The sequence below is a fragment of the Nestor notabilis genome, unplaced genomic scaffold (assembly GCF_000696875.1).
Source record: "Nestor notabilis isolate BGI_N333 unplaced genomic scaffold, ASM69687v1 scaffold2116, whole genome shotgun sequence".
NCBI classification, from domain to species: domain Eukaryota; kingdom Metazoa; phylum Chordata; class Aves; order Psittaciformes; family Psittacidae; genus Nestor; species Nestor notabilis.
Window position 1 is genome coordinate 12,074 of NW_009931282.1, and position 23,289 is coordinate 35,362.

At 38.3% G+C, this 23,289-nt stretch overlaps 1 protein-coding gene across 1 annotated transcript in view; it reads left to right on the forward strand.

Moving 5' to 3' along the window:
• PRMT3 (protein arginine methyltransferase 3) overlaps window positions 1-23,289 on the forward strand; it is a gene marked incomplete at its 5' end in the record, with an annotated part of 60,889 nt that overhangs the window by 11,365 nt on the left and 26,235 nt on the right. The window contains 5 exons of the mRNA XM_010015807.1: window positions 302-367; window positions 5,004-5,125; window positions 8,845-8,944; window positions 17,280-17,358; window positions 21,595-21,782. Coding sequence (XP_010014109.1) covers window positions 302-367; window positions 5,004-5,125; window positions 8,845-8,944; window positions 17,280-17,358; window positions 21,595-21,782 — 555 coding nt within the window. The remainder of the gene's footprint in view (window positions 1-301; window positions 368-5,003; window positions 5,126-8,844; window positions 8,945-17,279; window positions 17,359-21,594; window positions 21,783-23,289) is intronic.

Here is a 23,289-nt window from a genome sequence, read left to right on the forward strand (position 1 = left end):
CTCTTCCTGGAAAGTGGTAGAGAGGTATTAAGAACTTTGAAACATCCAAAATCAAACACAGCAGGTTGGGAAACTGCAAACTAATTTCTTATTTTTCTCCCAGAGGCTCAGCTGGCTGCTTTGCAAAGACAATAAACTCTGGAAAAAAATTCTATGGGAAGTGTGATTGCAGAGTCCTTATAAGTACAGTAGCCACAACACAGCTTTAGGCCAAGCTGAAAAGCAAGTTTTTCAGCATTTTTGAACAACATGCTGTACCTAGGTAGAAAAAGTGAACCCTTTTGTGTTCTTCAAATCATAGGATAAAGTGCGTACAGAAAGCTATCGTGACTTCATCTACCAGAACCCACATATCTTCAAGGACAAGGTAGGTGGAATAGCTCTGAGAGTACAATAATTTCTGCTCTTTATTACTTTTTAAGTGGTAGAAATCCTTCAGTTTGGCTACTTCTTAGCTTTGGGAATGGAATATCGCACTGACAAGGTTTGATTTAATGTCCTCTGGCTTTATGAGGTGGTAGAGTGCTATTCAGCTGCTGGAGGGTGCGAAGTGCTGATAACACAACTGCTGATCACTACTGTCATTGCTCTGTGTGCCATGTCAAGGTGTTCATTAATTATGTTGGTGGGGTTAAGCGGAGCCTTTCTTGTCCAGTATATTAAGTGGGATCTACCTTAGAGGGCCCCTTTACTAGTATTAAAGCGCAAATTTGTGCCTGATATAGTACAAATATTTTAGAAGCACTGTATAATTAGAACTGGGGAGGAATTCACATGCAACTGATTTACTTAGTGTTTTTGAGTCTCTCCAGACTAGGTTATTGTCAAGGGACTTAGAAACGGGAACTAGTATTTCACTTGCAGTGAGGAGTGATTGCACTGATGTTTGTTTATGATTTTACTGTGGTTGAGATCCCTGCACAGTTATGATCCTTTTGACTTCTGTATTTCTGCTGGCTATTTCTGATGAGTTTGTTGTGATTTGAGTTGTGGTGAGCAGCCTTCTGTTCTGGATTAGCTTTGCTCTAGTTGGTGCTTACCATTCTTAAGCTGCATATGGATATTTCTTAATGTGAAACCAGGATGTCTAAGTTTATGGAAGGCAATCATTGTTGATTTTTATTTTGGTGGTGTTTGAGACTTTGTTAGTAAGTCATAAGGCTTCAGAGTAGTTGTGGAAGTAATAAAAGTGCACCCATATGAAAATTCCTCAGCTGGGAATAGTGCTAGATATGTTTTTGTCCTAGGAGAGAGGTATTTCAAGATAGTGCATGCTCTTTCTATGGGATAGGTAGATAGTGCATGCTCTTTGTCTTATCTCAGTTTTCTTTCATCAATTCCAGCAGAAATATATAAGGAAAATAGTTTTCTTCCTTTTTTGCTTCAATCCATGTAACAAGCCTGTTTCTACTAAACATTTCTAAGCTCTTTAGTTATAATGAGATAACAAGCAAAAGTGTTGGGAAAATCATTATGCTGTCAGTTACTTAAAAGATGCAGGTGACAGCACAGGTTGGCAGCTCATCCAAAAAAGCAGAAAGATCAATAAAGGAAAGAAGACTTTTGTGGGAGAAATTTAGTTCCACAAATGCCCCTAAAATTGGTAACCGCAGGCTTTTACAGTGTGAGGCTGATCTTAAGTTACATGAAATGTGTGGGAAACCATGGCAACCGGTTTCTGAACTTGGTGTTTTTACAGCTCTTCTGATCAACATCACCTCAAATTTGTAATGTATTAGTGTGTTGAGGTTGAATGAAAAGAAGGACTCTTAATTGCTTTGAGGTCCCAACAGCTTCCATCTAGGTGACCAGTGACCATTTAATTTCTTAAGATCATCTAGTTCCAACCCCCTGCCATGGGCAGGGATGCCTCACCCTAGACCATGTCGCCTAAGGCTCTGTCCAACCTGGCCTTGGACACTGCCAGGGATGGAGCATTTACCACTTCTTTGGGCAGCCTGTTCCAGTGCCTCACCACCCTCACAGGGAAGAACTTCTTCCTTATATCTAACCTGAACTTCCCCTGTTTAAGCTTAAACCCTTTACCACTTGTCCTGTTGCTGCAGTCCCTGATGAAGAGTCCCTCTCCAGCATCCTTATAGGCTCCTTTCATACACTGGAAGGCTCCTATGAGGTCTTCACACAGCTTCTCTTCTCCAGGTTGAACAGCCTCAGCTTTCTCAGCCTGTCCTCATACAGGAGGTGCTCCAGCCCCTGATCATCCTCATATCCTCCTCTGGAGTTGCTCCAACTTGATACGCTGTAATGGAGAATATATGGGATTTTTTTTTCAGAGTTCGAGCTTTGAAGTGGCAGTTGTTACAGACTTCTGAAGGAACTGTTAAGATGTTTTGCATGATTTATGTGTTGTATGATGCTCTCAGAACTATATTAATGAGTGAAGTTTCCAACTTGAGGAAATTGGCTGTTTTCCCTTAACAGTTGGTGTCGATTAAAAACAAGTGAGGAAAAGTCTGATACTGTATTTCCTAGAACTTCCATATAGTATTCCTCCCTAGAAAACAATGCTTTTTGTCTTTCTGAAAGGACATTTGTGTGGTGGGTTGGGAAGAGTTTGTTCAAAGAGCTCCATTGGTCATACTAGCTTTGGATGCAAATCTGCAGTATCTCAAAGAGGTGTAATTGCATGTTAACAGATCATAACAGAATATCTAGGGCTGCTTATTGTGCATACTTTATTCAGAACCAGCCAGTTTGTTCTCTGTTTTCAAAAGCAATTATCAAACCTTGAATGTCAATCCTGCTTGCTGCCTTTATTTTCAACCTGTCAGATGTACTTTGAGATGAGAATAGGACAGTTCAGGTTATCTAGCAGGAGTGGTTGAGGTGGCCCTACTCAGTAAAAGGAAATGTGATCCATTTTAAAGCAAGAGTATTTTTTGGTGGAAAAAGAGTTGGTTAGAAAAGCACTATTGCTGTGCTTATTTTTTGCTGTAGAATAGAAGTCTAGGCAGGCATCAATGCCCTATTGATGGGGAAACAGTTTTTTTTGGTACATTGTTCGTACTAGAATTTGATTGCTGGAATTAATTTAATTGGTGAAAATACCTGACCTCCTGTTTTTCTGAATTTGAAATAATTTTTTCCTGTTATTAAAAGTAGAGTATCAGTTTCGGTTAGACAGCAGAGAAGGGTGTGGTGCTGTAGTGTGTTATGGTATAGTCAAATGGTCAGTCCAGATTACTCCAGATCTCTGGTGAGAGGCCATATGTGATCGCTGCAAGAATGTGTTAGCCATAGACCCTTGTTCTTAGGCTAATTAGTGATTATTCTGCTTGTCTTTCTGTTCCTCAGATGTGTTCCAGCTTGCATTTTTTCTCTCCTGTGCCTTTTTCTCCACTCCTATCCCCTGCCTAAGGCCAGATGAGTTCCATCTGGGTTTTTGAGTGACCAGGGCAGCTGTCCAAAGCGGTGTCTGTTTTTGTTTTCTTCCAATTTGTGGTGATTGCTCTCTTCATGCAACTGTACATCAAGATCATTCTTTAACAGAGGTTTATATTTGGCTCTGATTTCCAGCTTTCATGGCTCAGCAATTTTTTTAACTACCATGGGTAAAGTGTTAGAATAGATGATGCTAAGGGGCGTGAGATTTCAGCAGCTGCTGAATCACATGGATTTTTACCTTCTATTCCTGGCTGCAGGAGACTTCAGCCTAGGGATTTCTGTAGCCATTACGTACACACATGTAACTTGTGAATGAGTTGTAAAATTGAATCCTATTGGAATGTAGCTGCGAAGTGGAACAAATAACTCTGTCCACAACTTTCACGGCTAGCCCTACATAAGGTGCTATGAAAAAATCGTAATGCTTTTTTAGTCTGATTCCAAATTGTAAGTTGCTCTGTAAAGGCAGGTGGTGGTCAACTCTTCAGTCATTGCTTCCCAGGACACCAATGCAGAAGCTTACTTATACTGTGCTGCCAAGGATAAACAGCTATTTTTATTCATGTTGGCTTCAGAATCATTGTTCCAGCGTCAGAACATAGAGACTTATACACAAGGGAAGCTAAGGAGACCTGGTGTGCAGAGCCTTCAACTATTTACTTAGAAATTATTTGCCAGGTGGAATTTAAAAATGCACATGCATGTTTTTGTTGTGCCAAAGCAAGTAAATGCTCAATAGCTCATAAGCTAGGAAGTTTGTCAGGAGTGGGTATTACTGCATTGATGTATTTTGTAAAATGGGGTTATAATTGTCAAGTGTGGGAGTGATTTGGTGAGTTCTTTGGAAAAAAAGAATTAATGTAATGAAAGCTGTGAGGACACCTTTTACTGGATGCTGTGCTAAGGAGATGCTCTCTAAGGAAAGGCAGTGAAATAAGTTTTCCAATGAACTGTTTTCATGAGTAGTAATTCTGACTCAATGTTTTCATCTTAGAAGTCTTCTAGTCAGGTCTTGTTTAGGTCTTTTATATGGGAAAAGTCTGTCTTCACAGTTCTGATTCTGTTAATGCTTGAATGCTATGCATAATATGAGTGACTACTTTGTGTTCAGGAAACTGATTTTCATGTTTCAGAACATTAGTGAAGTATAACTATATTAAGTAGAAGTCTAACAGTAAGAATGCTGATGATTGTTAGTGATTCACTGATTAAAACTGCTCAAGTTATAATTTCCTGTTTTTTCCTGTCCATGTAACTTTTCAGTTACTGCCCAGATAACTGCTTGTGGTTGTTTCCCATGTGACTGAATTAATCTGCAACTGCAACTAGTTTGCTTCATTGTCTGTCTGTAAAAGGTAGTGGAGGGTGTGGCGTTAGAACTGCAGTTTGATTTGGATATCTCTGAATCATACAATCGTGGAATGGTTTGGGTTGGAAGGGACCTTAAAGATCATCTAGTTCGAATGTAATAATAAGACTTGATGCTACCTTTTGCTTCTCCTTTTAGAGTATGGTATCTCACTGATGTAGAAAAATATGTAGGAAAATCAAGCAAGCAAAGTAAGGTGTTTATTTTTACCTCTGTTTGTTTGTTTCAGGTGATTTTGGATGTTGGCTGTGGAACTGGAATACTCTCCATGTTTGCCGCCAAGGCAGGTGCAAAGAAAGTGATTGGAGTTGACCAATCTGAAATCATCTATCAGGCCATGGACATCATTAGGTAGGAAAAGTTCCAGGAAAAGGATGGTAAATAACACTGTAAAAAGTTATGAAAACCAACCAACCAAAAAAAAAAAACCCCAACTAAATGCAAACCCATTCTAAGAGCATGCACACATACACATGCACGTAGCCTGCAGAGTCACTGAGAAAAGTTTGTTTCCGTCAAAGACGTTGAGTGCCGTGTAAACTGTCTTGGAGTAGTAGAGGGTGGAAGAGGCCCTGGGGGAGCGTGGGAAGTGTGTCTGGTCCATCCTTCTGTGTCAGAGTAAGCCCGTAGGTGGCCCAGATCAACTTAAGTTCTGTCTAAACTTCTGTGGAAGTGTCTCGTCTGACTAGCCTCGCTCTTTGTTTTAAACTGCCGAATCACAACTTCTATTGTTTCAGTCTGTCTGTTACCTCTCATCCAGCCCCTGTCATAAAAGAGGTTAGCTCTGTCTTCTCTTCACTCTTCTCCTAGACAGAGGCAGACATCAGAACGCCAGCCCTTAACCATCCCTTCTTCAGGCTGAACAAAGCCAGTTCTCTCAGCTTCTCCCTGTGTCTCATGTGCTCCGGCTTCCCATCAGCTTGGTGTCCTTTACTGGACTTGCTTTGGTATGTCAATGTCTGTCTTGTGCTCTGGAGCCCGCAGCTGGCCCCTCTGCTTCCAGATGCAGTTTTGCAAGTGTTAAAATGAGATGAAAGCTCACTTTTCTTGACATGCTGCATATATGACAGTAGACTCCTTTTGCTACCAGGGTCCACTGCTGACTTATGTTCAACTTGTTTACCAGGCCCCTTGTCAAAGCAGGAACAGTGAGCAGAGCTGATTTCTGACCAGCCTGAACCCATCTGTACTGTTTCACGGTGTTATTCCCACTGAGGTGCAGGTCTGCACCTTTGCCTTTGGATCTCCGAGGTTCCTGTCAGCCCTCATCTACAGTCTGAGTTCCCTCTAAATACCAGCCCTACCCTCTAGCATATCAAGTGCTCTCCGCTAATGCAGCAGGATCCACAGACTTGCTGAGCGTGCATTCCGTCCCATTAGGTCACTGGTAAAAGTGCTAATTGGTGTCAGAATAGCATTGAACCCTGAGAGACACCTCTGGTACTTTGCTACCAGTTAAATTTTGTACTCCTCTCACTTCTTGTAATCCTCATGGTCTAGGCAGCTTTCTTCCCATCTGTTAGTTCATGTATTCACTCTGAATTTCACTTATTTGCCTATAGAGGATGTTAGGGGTGACTGTGAGTATATGTAAAAATGAAGCAGTCACACCTGAAAACTTAAAAAGGATTTCCTAGCATGAAACAGGAGGAAGGTAAGTGTAAATATGTACTGTTGATAGCTGAGGCATGTAGAACTTTTTGTTGTGGCTGTTATTGTAAGAGCAACTGTGGAAAAGAAAGTCCAGGTAAATACTGAAGAACTTGGGAGTGACAGTTTTTATCCAAGCTGACGTTGTACACAAATAATGTTGTCTTGGTAAAATTTTTGGGTTAGATACCACTTCACAGTAGAGATGCAACACTCCACGCTTGGATACTGTTTAAAAAAAGTACCATGTTAAGCATTAGGTGCAACTTGAATTCAAATGGTTTTGGCACAAGAACTTGTTCTCTAAAGAGAATTTTTCTCAGGAATCCTTGACATCTCTAGAACGGTCACAAATGTGAAATAGTTTTTTATTTCTGATGTACTAGATGACAAGCTTAGGATTGTTCATTCCTTCAAACAAGTGCACAGAAAGTCCTTTATGTGTTATTTATACTTGGAGGAGGATAGAAGTGTCAGCCAACATGTATTGCACTTGGTGAGGAGAAGGGCAGGTCTTTAAGAAAAACAACAAATCAAAACTCTTAAGCCCTTAAGAGTGATGAATTGCCACTTGAAGTACACAGTGAACCATCAGTGTAAGGTACACCTTGATAGATACCTTCTGCTATAAAAGGTTCAATTCACATTAAAGTCTTCTGTTCATATCAAAATTATTTATATTTGTTTTGTTAAATCTCCTTTTCCTGAAGGAATAAAGCTGACAAACCTGTAACAGAGTAACAAATATTTACTGGAATATTACACAACTGTGTAGATTAAAACTGTCTATTGCACTGTACTTCCAGCTGTGATTCCAGTGTGTGCTCAAAAGAGCTTTTGTGCCTCCAAGAATTCAGGATCATTTTTAGCATGTTCATGACTAGAAACAGTGCAGCCCATGTCTGTAAGTGAGCTGGAGTAAGTGCCTGAGTGGCATGATTATTTCCCAAGGTTACACAGTAAACTTACCTGTAACTAAGTGCTTGCCTTTTTCTTACTTTGAATGGCTGCCCGTAAAATTTCCAGCGCAGTGAATGAGTTGATTATTGTTGTTCATCACTGTTACGCTAGAATAGAAAGTTGAATTCTACTTCCTAGATAGCATCTGACCAGTTTTTCCTGCAATGTGTAAACTACGTAGGTTTGTTCAGGGCTTTTTTAATACCTTACGATTGAAAACAAGTATGGAATGAATTCGTTTCCTCTCTTTTGTTTTAAATTACGTCCTTGTGTGTGGTCATCTAGGAAGTTACCCTGGAATCTCTTTTTGTCCTTCTTGAAACATGGTTGTGGGGGATAGCTCTTTAGCATTTTACTTCTCACTTGGTGCTTCTGTTTACTGCATTAAATATGATATTAGTGATGAACTGCTCCTCTTCTGTCAGAAAACTGTCTCATGTAGCGTGTTTAATTGATCTTTCCAATAGCCCACGTGTTCAAATAGCCCTTTGACCCTTTCCTTTGCCTCACTTCATTTTGGTTATTTTCCCATTGTCTTCTAGATTGAATTTTTAATGTGGTTACCGGTCTGCACATTCAACTTTCTGTTGAAAGCCAGACAGAATGTGAGAGTAAGATATCAGGATAGGGAGGGAAGGGGCAGAGATAAGAACTGACATAGAAAAATAAATTTCTTGGCTGGAAATGCATCTCTGCCATCACTAAGAATAGCTATCATGGTAACGGTATGTGCAAGACAGACTAATATGGTTTGCCAAGAAAAAAATACTATATTTCAGACATTTACATATGTAGTAATTTCACTGTCATGCAGTTTTTGTTTGAAAAGGTGTAGTTATATCACAGTACCTTCCTCTTTACACAGGATGATGGTACTGTTACTTGCATATGAGGTGTAATACCTGATGACTGCAGTTAGTAAACATTGCAGATGATTTTGGCCAAAACCACAGTGGGAAGGATGCCGTTATTGTGGAATAGCTGTGATACTGATGTAGAGGGAATGTTTGTTCTCAGTGACTTTGCAGCTAGTTTTGAATGAAAGAAACAAGCTGTGCAAAACACCTTTGTAAGGAAGTTAATTTCCATTGCTATCCTAGTGTGATGAGTAGGCTCTAGTTACTATAGACTACAGGGGTCAAAGAAGGAGAACTGGGAACAAGGAACTCTGAAGAGAAGTGTAATTTGAAGTTGTCTTTTTCTCTATTATCCTGGTTTTTGAAGCTTACACATTTGCACGCACAGCACGTTGGGGGTATACACATCTGTCTGCCATCTCTGCCTGGCACTTAGCCTGCTGCAGATTTTTGGCTTCTCAGAATCATTCCCACCGAAATATAACCGAGAAGAGTTAAAAAAGTTACTGAGGGGAGAAGGGCAAAATATATAGATATCATTCTATCTTTCTTGACAGGATGAATTGGAAATATAAACTAATTTATCGATGTTGTGACTTGCAGATTAAATAAACTTGAAAATATCATTACATTAGTCAAAGGAAGAGTCGAAGAAGTAGATCTGCCTTTGGAAAAAGTGGATGTGATAATATCTGAATGGATGGTAAGGAGCATGAATATTCCGCTCAGGACATAATTGTTTTCAGAAAAACTCGTGATTGTTTTGTTTCATTTAAAAATGATTCTTTAAGTGATGCTATTTTTTAACCAAAAATATATCATGCTTGAAACAGTGTCCTTGACAGTGTGTGAGAAGGGATAATGGTACAGATTACGTGGTACTGCGGTACAATTCTTGATCCCTTTTGTTCATGCTCTTTCAAGTCAAGGTTCTCTAAGTACAGTTGAGTTCTTTCGGGTACAGCAGTAAGTTTCTGTTATGTAGTAGTTAGTATGCCAATCTACACAGTACTGTATGTAATATACAGTAATATACTGTACTATACTGTAATATACTCAGTATTGTAGCTGCTCAGGTAAAAGTAACAGAGAAATATTGTAGTAGTCACCTATCTTGATCAGACTGATGAGTAAAATACCTTTAGTCTGCAAAGACAGCTAAAGACTGTCCTGATTGGATAACGGGATAAGTAGGTGAGGAACATACACATTGGGAAATGTGCAGATAATTTCTCATTCTGCAGCCCAAGGTTTGCTTTTAAAAGCAGGTTGGGTGCTGAAGAGCTTAAGTCATGTTGTAAATCAGTGCCTCTGAGGTGAAGTAAAGGATTTCAAAAGCAGCTCTTGGAAGAAATGAAGTATTGAATGTTCTATGTTTGCCATTTGTGTGCTAATTTACCTTGTAATGTCATAATTATATGGACATGTGCATTTCACTTAATTAGATATTCCAGATATTTAGGAATGTTACCATTTTTATAGGTTGCTGCAATACTGAGATAAAGAGGACAATGCTGTGGAAGTAAGATTGATAGCCAGACAGTGTGCACACTGTTCCAGCACTGTCCAGAGAGAACATTATGTTGCCTAGATGCAAATGAAGATTCCTCTTTGTCTGGCTTTCTTGTGTGAATTTGCTTTTTCTTTCTCTTCCCTACATGATACTGACCAGTGTGAAATGTTTTGTTAATATCTGAATGTAAGTGCTGGAAAATGTTTTCAATGTGAAGCATGAGAGCAAAAAGGAATTCAGTATATGTCAGGTTTTAGCTCTTTATTTAAGAATCTGCATGGATTAGCAGGAAAATTCTAATGGTAACAGTGTTCTTTCTAACAAAAATACAAAAAGTTGCTGTTCAGAAAACAAACTGCTTTTAGACTAGTAAACATCAAACTCTTTTGTGGAGCCACAGCTTTGTTTTGCTTAGTACAGAGCAATGTTTAAGACAGTGCACTATAGGCTGCTTTTTTTAAGACCTGTGTCTGGAGCATCAGGAAATTAAAAGCAAGTGTGAATCAACAGAGAGGAAAAATACTGAAATGCTGCATCCCACAGAAATGTTTCTAGAACAGGCTTTTTGAAAAAGATGGCACACAGAACAAAGTATTGTACAGTACAGTGTTGCATTATGAGCCTCTCCAGTGTCATGGTTTCTGGTCCATTCTGTTAATTGTGTGATCTGTGACTTGCACAAAGTTGCTTGTTGTGCCTACTTCTTTCATTTTTAAAATTCATGCCCTCCAAATGTGCAAATGGGAGAAGCATCTTAAATATTACACAGCAGGTAGGGCAGTGTGAGTGTGTGTGTATACATGGAGTCAAATTATATTTCACATGTGTACTTGTCACCTTCCAAAATAATATTTTTCCATTTTAAATTCATCTGAATATGGATTTGTCACGCTCTAGGTTTAGAGGTGGAACGGTGAGCAGCTCTCTCTTCAGTGACTTTATTAAAGCCTATGAGAGAAATTGGCAGTGATATTTTAATATAAAGACATAAATGTGTTGTTTGAGACAACTGAAGTATGTGCATTTGGTGCTACTAAAATTGGACAATAAGCAGGAGATCTGTGTGATTGTGTATGGGTAAAACCAGTATGTGAATGTTGTGGTTTAAGCTATTGAGAAAGACAGTGGAAGGTGTGACGATCTGTGAGCTGTTCTGTTGATGTCCAAAAGGTAGATTGCTGAAGTTTGAGGGCCTGTTGGACTACCAAAGACCCAGGTAAAGCCACCTATTTAGACTTTTTTGCCCCAAAGGCAGCCATGCATTCCTTGCAGCAAAACATTGGTGAAGTGCACAGCCTGGCACAAGGACTTCTTGTGTGCTGTGAACCAGCAGCACACAGCAGAGCAGGCAGACCAAAGAGCAGCTTCACCCAGTGAATCACATTGCCTTCAGAAAGAACACAAGAATGGCCAAGTAATAGCCTGTTCTCCTAACCAAACTGATTCTGTAAGTAGAAATCTTCCAGTTCTTCAAGAAAGGTTGTCTGAATGCAAGAATAGGTGAATTTTATATAAGATCTCACTGCTGGCCTTGTTTTGTAGAGGTTTCCCTGTACAAGGTTGTTTGATACCTTATAGCAGGGCTGTAAGCTTCTGGTGCACCATCCTGCTTGGTTGCCTGGAGCTCTGATGTGTGAAACTTTTGAAAGCCTTAGTTTGCTGAACTATGAATTATTGTTAGTGGTTACAGGTACCAGCCTTTAGCATTTTTCTACTTGTCTGCTTGTAGAGCATATGCAAGCAAATATCTTATTTTCTTATTCAAACTGCAGACTTAACGTGAATGATGTTTCTAAGCAAAGGTACAACTATTTGTGTACACTGGCTCATGGCAATCTCAGCTGCAAATAATTTCTGAACACACATCAGTGATTCCTTTGCACCTTATTGTAATGGATGAAACCCCTTGTCAAGTGACTTGACCTGAAAACAGTTTGCAAATGCTCAGATTTCATCAGGGGTTTAGGATTTTGGCTTGGATGTGCTTACTGTTTGTACTGATGATGGGAAGGTCCTGAGAAGATGTATATGCCAAAGACTTGCTCTCAGTCAGGATCACACTTACACATTCTCCCTAGGGATACCAAATTTTAAGAAACAATAATGTTTACTGTATTTGGAGTAATTTTACTTACAGCATGGAAGTTTGGAGTCAGAGCTGCTCTGCAAAGTGCTGAAGTTAGTTTTTGGTTACATTGAATGCTGGGCAGGAAAATATTTGCTATAAACGTGCCAAGGTAGCTGTGTTATTGCACATGGATTTTGGTAATGTAATCGTAAACTTCACGGACTGCTTATTGAAAGGGTGACTGCAGAAAAAAACAAAATGGATGTCATGCTTTTCTGGAATGTTCTTACCCAGCTGCATCTGTGTTGCAGGGTTTTTTCTCTGTATGCTTTCCCTTCCTTTCTCTAGCTACGACTCTAAAGCTAGAGGCTGAGTTTAATTCTTTTGAAAAATACCTCCATTTCTTGTTTCTAAGGGGTATTACTTTGAGAAACAATTGTCTGAGATAGTTGTCTCAAATATGTTTTTTGAGTACTGTGCATACTCATAAATTGCTGTTTTATGCAGTGCTTTATCATACTCAATATGCAGTAGAGTTTTACACAAGAAAAAGAGGTGGACTCCAAGTTAAAATAAACCATGTTACAATCCAGTACTCTTGTCTCCTAAACATATCATTGCTCAGGCAGCTAATTTATTTCTTTTTCCTTCCTTCCTTTTTTTTTTTTTTTTTTTTTTTTTGTGTTGGATAATTCTCATGTGGTACCAGGATGGGCTGTGAATGAGAGTTATTCAGAATCTAGGGAAAAGGACTAGGAAGCGAGCATGTCTGAAACACTGCAACCATCTCTTCTCTCCTTCCTCCTTTTCCCAGACAGATACACAGTTCTGGCTTTCTTTAAACTCTTATTAATCTGTATGTAGTCCTAATATTCTCTATTGTTTCTGTTAGTATTTGGAGGTGCATTAATGTAAGTGTTCTGTAACAGTAATAATTTAAAATTTCATGTAAAAATGGAGCTTTGCTTTTTTGTATTTTTAACAACGCTCTGTAAAAAGCATATAAGGTAGCTGAATGCTTTAATTTCTTTACATCAAATTGGGTTTTATCAAGGAATTGGTTCTTGCATTAATTATTTTTTTCCCAACACTGATAATGGGTATTACTTTTCTGTTCTTCAGATCTTCCCATTTGATGTTCTCACTCATAGTTAAGAGCACAACAGGGTGTGCATAATAACAAAGTCAAGCTGTGGTTTTGAAATGTGTGGGCTTGCTCTGTCAGCAATGAATTATTTTTCTTTTTTTCTTTTTTAATTAAATCATACATGAGAGATCAGCATGAAGGCTGGCTTAGCATGAGGGAAATGGTGCTGCACCACAGTACACAGAAGAGTTTACACGTAGGTGCCGCTTCTCATTTAAATGTGCCATGGGTTTTGGGCGGGGGGGGGGCATGATTTTGTCAAATAAAAAGTAATTTTTCATAGGATTGAGTGGGCAGCATCAGTTTTGTGCATCTGTTAATAGATTTTTATATATTAAGTCAGAATGCATTGTCCAATCTATTTTACAATATCCTCTGTAACATGTTTTACTTTGCAGTCCAATGAACACCTTGCAGTTAAGAACTTCAGCTTAAGAAAATAATGCACTTTTTTGTATTGATAGGAACTGAAAGCAAAATAAGTCCGTTATCTGGGCCAGAGATTTAATAGCTGCCTTTTATCTCTTTAAATATTCAAGTGTTGGGCCTTACTGAATGTGGTGGACCAGACCAGTTCAGTTATGTTACAGCAAATAATGAAAGGGATCTTTGATGAAAGACAGGGGAAAGCTCAATGCTTATTCAAGTAAATACTACTTCTTAATTCTAACCTTACAAGTTTTCTCCATTGTACGAAAAATTCTGCTATTTCTTGCTATTGTAAGCATGGTAATACCACTTTTTGAACTCTATATGGCTTTCACCAATAAGTAGAAAGTAAGTGAAGGAAAACCCAAGTTCCACTACGGTATTTGATAGGAACAGGTAAAGGAACTAGAAGAGCCATTTTTAATCTCAAATAATTTGTTTTAAACAAAGCAATTTCCTTTAGTATTCTCTGCATAGTGTCGTATACTTTAGGATTCAGTGTTCTTGTGTCTTGATGCTTTTAAAGAGCTTAATCTCTTTTTCTCCATGAAGAATATCATGATGAACTTAAGCACTAATGTAAAAGGAACTTCCTATGCTTATATTTCAATTAATTGTTAAAAGATTTTTATGTAGCTTTTAAAATAAGTATGAGTGCTGTAATGTATTTGAGTAATAGAGGAAAATTTATCAATGGGAGATATTAAGCCACTAAAGTCTTGTGAGCCTTTTACAATTATGTTAATCTCAAAATACAGATATAAAGGATATTCATGTTCTTCTGGATTCAGTTTCTCAGTGGGCTCATGCATTTTGATAGCTGACTTTTCTTGGATGAACATGATGTCGGACAGATGTATGCTTGAATGGAATAACTCCATGGTGCTGTGTGTTTCTGTTCTGTCCAAATCTCTTTATATATGTTTGTTGTTAGCTGGAGAACAACCATTTCTTTTCAGCTTTGAAAATATAAAAATAAGGAACTTCATGTTCATTTTGAGAAAGAGAAATGGCCAGCTTTTTAGCAGAAAATGCATATGACAGCATAACACTTAAGATGTGCTCTGTATTCAGTTTGTCTTTAAACAGAGAACGTGTCAGCTTTTCTGTATTTTAGTTTAACCACTACCAAGACTGAAATATTAATATGCTGCTCACAGGTTTGTATCCCAGAGATCTCTTTGCAGTAATTAATTTTGAGGATGCTCATACATGCTTAAGAAAAAACAAGCCCCTGAATGTTATTGGGGTAGAAGCAAGAGTGCCCCACAGCATCACGGGGAAGAGACGTCAGGTATAATTCTCTTTCCAGATGGCACCCCTACAGGTGAGGCAGCAGGCTGTGAAATTACGTTCTAAATTACACTGCAGATGAGCACAGCACACTGAGCAAAACGCTTTGGTAAAAGTGATAAATGAATTAATTCAGTACCATTGACGGCTTATTGTAACTTGCAGTAATACTATAATGAATTGGGGGGAAGATAGAACTGGGATTGGAAAGGTCGGGGAAAGGACAGTGACAATTTACTGTATTTCTCATGAAAAAGCATGTTTTCCAGCTGTACTTCTTGCACTTGTTTGGCAGATGTAGGTGATGGGCATTTTAGCCAGGAAGAGCTGATCCATAAAAATGTTGATTTGTAACTTAATGGCTTTTGGTGACAGCTGGTGACCTCTAGGACAGATGTGTCCTAGAGGTTACATATAAAATACAGCAAAACCAACTAATTTTCAGTTAAAAGCATCTGAAAAGATTTTTTTATAATCTATTTTTAAAACTGTAAGAATAAGAGTAAAATAATAGAGCTGTGGTCCTATTCTGTGCTCTATGCTGTGAGCATAAAGTGTGCCTGGTGCAATTGGAGCTCCTGGCCTTTGCAACCATTTTGCAAATGCTTACTAAGAATACTGTTCACAGAGCAGTAGTCTTTGTTCTGGGACTTATTCTAAGGGCATGCTAAAAAATAAGCAGTAAAGTGGAAGAACAAACAAGATTTGGAAGAAAAAAGTCCAGTAGTGCACTGTCCTGTTACCGGAAGAAACAGGTTGAGAAGAGGACATTTCCATTTTCTTCAGGCTATGTTCTTGTTGAATGCAGATACATTGTGCTTCAAGTTTCTTGTGTTCTAATTCTGGTTTTAGTTTAGTTTTCTTTTTAGGCTGTAATGTGGATGGTGACATTTTCAAGTAATTCTGAACTTGCAGAATATTTTGTTCTAAGAGCTTTAGGCAAAGTAAACATTCAAGATGGCATAAACTTAGAGTAAATTTGGTGTTCTTAACCGTACAGTTCCTATGCAATGATGTCTATCCTCAGTAGAGAGGCATGATTGTAGAATCACAGAATGGTTTTGGCTGGAAGGGACCTTAAAGCTCATCCAGTTCCAACCCCCTGCCATGGGCAGGGACACCTTCCACTAGACCAGGCTGCTCCAATCCCTGTCCAACCTGGCCTTGAACACTGCCAGGGGTGGGGCAGCCACAGCTTCTCTGGGCACCCTGTGCCAGCACCTCAGCACCCTCACGGGGAAGAACTTCTGCCTAAGATCTCATCTCAGTCTCCCCTCTGTCATTTTAAAGCCATTCCCCCTTTTCATGTCCCTACATGCCCTTCCAAGAAGCCCCTCTCCAGGTTTCTTTTTGTCCCCTTTAGGTACTTAAAGGCTGCGATAAGGTCTCCCTTCAAAAAGAAAAAATAATCCCTTTGATTGTAAAAATATGGTTGGTTACTGCTGACTGGGCTTGTAGGGCTGCGGGTCCAAATTCTGGACTTGCAATTGTATTTTTTTCTTCTTTCTTACTGGCAATGAGTGTATAAATCAAACCGTATGGCTAAGCTGCGTTTTAATAAAAATGAGAATTAGGATGCTAAGTGGAAATCCAAAATCTGTGCCAGTATCATTTGTCTTAATTGATGTCATGTTGTAAGAATGTGTTGTTGTATTTGTAAGTATATGAGAATCGTTCTCAAACTTGGAAGATAGGAGGGTGTAAAGAAAGTAAATCCAAGTGAAAAACAAAGGGCTTATATATCTCTTGGAAATCTGCAGTTTTCTTAAAGGTACTTGAGGTAAAGTATGTTCTGTATAAGATGCCACTTGTATCTAATACTGCTATATGGCTGGGTTTGTCTTGGAAATGTTGAATTAAGAAATACTATTTTCTGTTTCAGAAAATGGCTAACTCAAGTTTAAAATAAGTTATTCTAAACATGTATAGCAGTATGATTAACCTGCTATAAAATTAACACCAAAATAACTATGTAAATCTAGTTCTGGCCATTTTTATCCTGAGAATTCTTTAAGTTCAGGTGCTGCTAAATGATGCAGAACATCTGGAGAACCCATGTCTTTCGTGTATGATTTATATCTGCCTGTGTTAGTGAGCATTGCCCCAGCTGCCACAGGGTACCATGAGATTGCAAATGTGAAGCAGCAAAGATGCATTCCACTTGGTGTTTCTCTGACAATTTTAATGTTACTGGCAGTTCAAAGTGGGAAGGGATTTTCTTGGGGTTTGGGAATTGTCTTTGTATGAGTTATTACTAAAAAATCAATCCATACAGCTTTTCACTTTGAGTTCAATTCGATTTCTTTTGATGATGTAGGACAATAGGGTAATTGTTGGTGTAGATTGGCTATTTATTGCCTGGAGTTTATTAATTTAGTAGGTTATAGATACTTGCAGTTTGGGAAATGAAAGATGATACTTCATGTAGCTTAAGTTTAGAGAAACTCTCTCTGGGTGCTGGCTCTTTTTGAGGTACATGGGCAATATGAAGTTCTTAAATATTTTGATTAAGTCTATATGTAGGTTGATTAAATAGGCTACAGAAGAGGCGTGATGATTTCTGAAATCTTTCCATTTTCTGTAAACAGGGTTATTTCCTTCTCTTTGAGTCAATGCTGGATTCTGTCATCTATGCAAAGGACAAGTACCTGGCAGAGGGAGGCTCAGGTTGGTGTGCATAATTCTTTTAATAAATTTTGCTCTGGGGGGAAACTAAATGAACTCTGAGACATAGAATAAGCTATGCATGGATGAGAAAGTTGCCAGTCTAAATGAAAAATGTTTTCATTAGTATGAGCTTCAAGGCATTAATTTACTGTATGGGTAATAGAAGAACATTAGATGGGGTATCAAGGTCTCAAGTTAATGGTGTTTCTAAGAATAGAAGGGGTTATTTATTCTTAAGTATAGTCTAAATTTTTCCTCCCTACTTCTTCCCACACATGTGGGCATTTGTTTTCACCTTTCAAAATCCCAGTTTCTGCATAACTAGAAACAGAGGGAAATAAGTTCTATTCTGTAGGATGTGACACTGTTTGAGTAAACTATTGTGAATTATAAGAAGAGTGGATAGGATGTTTTTTTTGGAGGTGGAAGTTGCACAGGGAGAACATAGTTTCAAGCAACAGAAGCCACATGAAATAACTAAAGGAATTAGATTGTTTCAATTCAGCATTTTTTTATCCTGGTGGGAATATACTAATTTTCTTTGTGATTGGATGATAGGGAAGGGACAGAACATAAAAGTTTTGTTTTGAAGTACAGTTCTTTTATCCTTCTAAGTAGCTTATATAGTGTCATCTTAAGCAGTGTTTAAATGCCTGTAATTTATTCCTCATGTGATGCCATTTTCTGCACCAGTTCTGCACATGCTTTATTCCTTGTGCTCTATTCCTTTGTCAGAATTGTATTTCATATTGACCTTTTCAATTGTAGTCATTAGTCTGGGGGGTTTTTTCCCCCTTTTGTGCTAACCATGCACATAGTTAGTTTCACTACACTGACTTAATGATTGGATTAATGACTATGTAACAGTGCTCACTGCAGTGCTTCTCTGATTGCAGTGAGCTTTTGTATGCTGCAGAGTGAAGCAGAAAAAAAGGGGGTTTATGCGATGGTTCAACGTTTGGTCACAAAGCTGAATATACCAGCAAGAGATTACTGTTCATGTGCTGAAAAATTTAGAAGCCGCTTGACAGCATGACAGAATAAGAGCTTTTTTTGGTTTTGGCAATTTAGAATAGTCAGCAGATCTGGAACACAGTTGTTCTATGCTCTGTATGAATATATGCTGATAATTTTACATTGCAGTATGATTAAGTCTGGGGACATTCCCTAAAATTGTAAGGAATCTTTTTATGTTTAGCTATTATTTCCAGAGCTTTCAGGGAAAGGGCCAGAGATTTGTGACCTCTACTGAAACTGCAGTAGTATCTTGTTTTCTATTTGTATTGTTGGTAAGCTCGCTAGTGGCTTTTGCCTCCCAAAGTTTCCGTTGAAAGACAGGGTGTGCTGATTCTGCAGTACACATCTCCTTTGTGCTTTGGGAATGTTATTTGACTCTTCAAAGGATACAGTGTTGTACAGTCACAGGTTGGTATGGCCAGATTTTAAATGGAATGCTGTTTCCTTAAGATGCCCACAATTACTGGTCCCCTGCCAGCTTGTATAGCAGGTAAATGGCTGTGCCTAAGATTACTGAGAAAGTTGCTCAGCAATTAGTTTAGCAAGACAGACACTTCTGCAGTGTGGATGAATACCAGCAGAACTGTCAGCATATCCACGTTTAGGTGAGCCAGAACTAAGAGCTCATTCCCAGGTGAAGCCTTACCAGAGAAACTCCTGAGTCTGCCATAAAGCTTAACTTTGTCTTGAGCTACTTCGTACTATTGAGCCGAGATGATTATTACTGGGACTGTTTGAAAGCTAAAAAAAAGCAATAGAAGCAGCTGTGATATTGCCAGATCTCTGAGTGATTGAGCTGGGAATAGAATCCAAATGTGTAACTTTGTGTTCAGTCAGTCGTGTCGCCGTTACTTCAATTTAGCCCATTGGCCAGCTGAAGTGAATGATGCCAAACTGTCTAGGATGATGTGTACAGCGTATAGTAGCTTTATTTGGGAACAAAATTCTTGCTATGCAGGACACATCTGTTTGTTCTTTAGAGCTGTTACTTGCTGGAGTATAGATTTTTGCGTACACTTAAGCGCAGGGCACGTTAGTGAGGGATGACATAGGTAAGGAAGGCGTCATTCAAAACGTAATGCTGTTTGCTTGGTCACGTTGAAATGATGCTGGTATTCACTTGGAATCATTTCCATATCCCTGTAGGATTGCTGCCTTACCCTTCAGCATCGTGAAGTTTGTGAGGCATTGCTAAGGGATAAAGGATTTCCCATTGTATTCTGTTCACCACGTGAGCTGTTCCTAGTGACAGATGACTTCTGGGCACTGATTCGAGAAGGACACAGATGGTCAAAATGATGAATCTGTGAGAGCATTGAGGACTGTGCGCTTTTTGTCCAATTGGCATTTTGTTCATTTCACCTGTGGGAAGGAATAATTATTAAATTATAGGCTTAATGAGTTAAAAAATAATAAGTCTGTCAGGATTGCACAGGCAAGTGTAGCAGAAAGAGCAGAAGATTTCCAAGAGGGTGAAGGATAGTGGGTGAAATGGCAAATGCAGTTTTTTAAGCAGATGCTTTTAAACATTTTCAAAACTCTACAGTGTTTATATGATTTAGGCTGATATTTAGATAAAATGCTTATGTTTGCACTCAAAGCTCAATATAGCATATGCTTCTGGACGTAAGTTAGGTAAATTTGGAAGTTAATGTATCAGTGTAGTCTCTTGGCTGTGCTGTTGGTGGAACACAGATTTCTTCTTGTGGATTCTGAACAGGCAATGTCCACTTCTCTGTTGTTATTTTAATGGGCTAAACTAAAAATGCAGCTTAGATTAGAGCATTAGTGTTTACATTTTTGCTTATTGTTAAGCGCTTTGTATATAATATATATAATGATATTTGGTACGTAATCAATCATGAGTTCCACTGCTGATGTAAAAGATTTGCTGTGCGGACCAAGAGATTTAATTAAAGATTATTATTGTACCACTGAAGTATTTCATGTTTGATAGACGTGGTAAACTTTTTCCTCTTAACAGAATGTCCCAGAAATGTGGGCCAGTGAGAGCTGGGAAGGTTATAAAGTAGTTGATTATTTTTGCTGTGGTTTTCTTTTCATTTGCAGTGATGCTAGCATGCTCCTGTAAGTGTATGCTATAACTAGGGACTTCCAGTCTCTTTGCCTTGCTCTTCTCACCAAACCTCTGGAATCCTCTTGAAGAGCCTTTCCCTGAAAAATATTCCCTCATAGGCTTGTAGTCTTGCTTTGTTGTCTTGCTTCACGTTGTCTTTGAATTTTTGGAGCATCAGTGGTGGCTCTTGAAGGTTTGAGATGCTGGGAGGTAAAGCCAAATTGAATGCAGTTGTCACACTAGTAAACCAGCAACATCAAATGAAATGGGAATTCCTTATTGATGGCTCCAGAAATCACTTGCAAATACTCCTACCATCAGATATTGAATCTTTGTGTGTGTGGCAACTGTCAGGTGTGCTGGAACCAAATTATTTGTTTCAGACAAGGCAGTCTGAATGCCTTCCTGTTTCCATTCTCATCAGACTGCCTTTTTATTGCTAAGTTAATTGTAGGCTCTTCCTGGAGAAACCTGCTCTGAATCCCTTGTCTGCAAAGTAACGGTGCTGGTAGCTTACCAACGGGATTCCCATTTAAGCTTGCTAGTATTTATTTATTCTGTTTTAAACAGAAAGTGTGAAAAATGACTGTGTTCATATTTTGTATAAACTAGTCATTCTAAATGTAGATTTCTTACTTCAACGTCTTCAGATGAAAAGAAAACAGCTTCTTTAGACAAGACTCTTCTTTATCATTAATATGTGATGTTATTTCCTAAATCTACTCTCACTAAATGAAAGTTCTAATTTCAGTTTTCTGCTTCTATTTCAGTATTTTACAAGGCAAAAAAATACTGTTTTTCTGACTTACTGTGCTATACCAATGATTTCTCCATACTCATTTTGATAAGCTACAATTTCAAGCAGTGCTGAAGACAAGATTAATTTTACAGTTCATCAGATTTGGGGGAGAAGAAGAGAAACTTAGCTTCAATTTTATTAACACTGACACATTCATGTATCAATAAAAAAAATAAAGTGTTTATTAGTAGGCATTTTGCTCTGAAGCCGGCTCAAGAATTCAATGTATGTGGCTTTTAGAGGCTTTAAAACTCTAAACCCAAAACATTGGTATTTCTTTGTGGAAAGAAGCTAGCTAAATATAAATTCGGCTTCTCTTACTGTTTGATGTTCTTTGTTGCAGTTTATCCTGACATGTGCACCCTTAGTCTAGTAGCTGTTGGAGATACGAAAAAACATGCGGACAAGCTACTTTTCTGGGAAGATGTATATGGCTTTGATATGTCTTGCATGAAGAAGGCTGTAATTCCAGAAGCTGTTGTGGAAGTGCTGGATCCAAACACACTGATATCTACAGCTAGTGTCATTAAGGTACCATACTTCTTAAATGCGTAGAAGGCAAATTATAAGTTTCCTCTTTTTACAGAGGAGGGGATAAAAAATACACATGCACACAAACTTCGGTATCTTCAAAATGCTACAAATGCAATAAGGTTCTTGGTGTTAAGACTGAGACTGGAGGACTCATTAATTGCCTTTTTTTATTTATTTTTTTTTTTTTTTAGCAAGTTTGAGCTCTTAATAAAGTAGTATTCCCACATTTAGATTGTTCTGTTTTACATTTTATTCTATCCAAACCCAGACTTGCATTTAAATTACAAGTTGCTTAACTGAAATTTAAACTATACCAAAAAACTCTCCACAACATGGAATGTAGAGTTTTCTTCTACCTTGCTTCCCTTTTCAATTCAGTCTGTGTACTGAGTTGCATAGCTTCATCCAATAGAACAACCATGTCTGAAAATGCAACATTAGTTTCTGCAATACTAATTGAATTAATTTTATGCTTGCTTTTCTGTAGTGTCTTTTTTTTTCTCTATAGCAGCTTTATCGTGGGGAATAGCAGCGACGTTGATAGTGCTTTATATGAGAGAACACCTACATGATGAGATGTAATTCCAAAACACTGACTAGATTGCAATTCTCATGAACTTTGTGATTAGTAATAATTGGAACAGGTCAGATAAAATTGAAAGAAGGACTATTATAAACCAAGATTTTCTGCCACAGGTATTCTTGTTATTGTTCATACAGTTACTTTTTTATTGTAGTACACTTAAGGCAGTACTATTACTGCCCTTCCTTCAATGGGAATTGCCTGTTTAGTAAAGAGGTAATTTCTATTTAAATGCATTCCTATGTTACTTTAATGTTGAAGAAAATAAGTTCATATAATTTATCACTGAACTTGAAACCATTACTGAGGTCCCTTCCAGCATAGAAACTACTTGCTGTGGTCAGTTGTCAGTCCTGCCCACAAAAGCAATTAACAGGTCAAGTACAGTTTTGTTGTAATTATATCTTGACACAAGTTATTGTTTTAGCTTTTCTTGTCTATAATTTGATTACAGAGAAGATTTTAAAGTATTAATTTCTTTCTTTTTAATTGGGCATTCAAATGTAAGACGTGCTGAGACTAAATACTTCTTTAACTTGAGTAACTACTTTGGACTCTTATGTATCTCTGCTTCCTTTTTCTACAGGACACATATAATAAGTTGTGTGACTTAAGGCTTATGAGTATCTGTTTTCCTTGAGTGTAAGGAAAGGGTTGAGTGATCAAGTCTGTTGTTGGAATATATTTTGCAGACCTGTCATTTTAAGGAAGATAAGTTCCACCTTTAGTGAATGAATGTGCACAAAACAGAGGTACAGACAAAACAGAGATCAAGAAGAGCAAGTAGTGACAGGAAAAGGGGGAATGGCTTTAACCTGACAGGGGAGATTTAGATCAGCTATAAGGAAGAAGTTCTTCCCTGTGAGGGTGCTGAGGCTCTGGCACAGGTTGCCCAGAGGAGCTGTGGCTGCCCCATCCCTC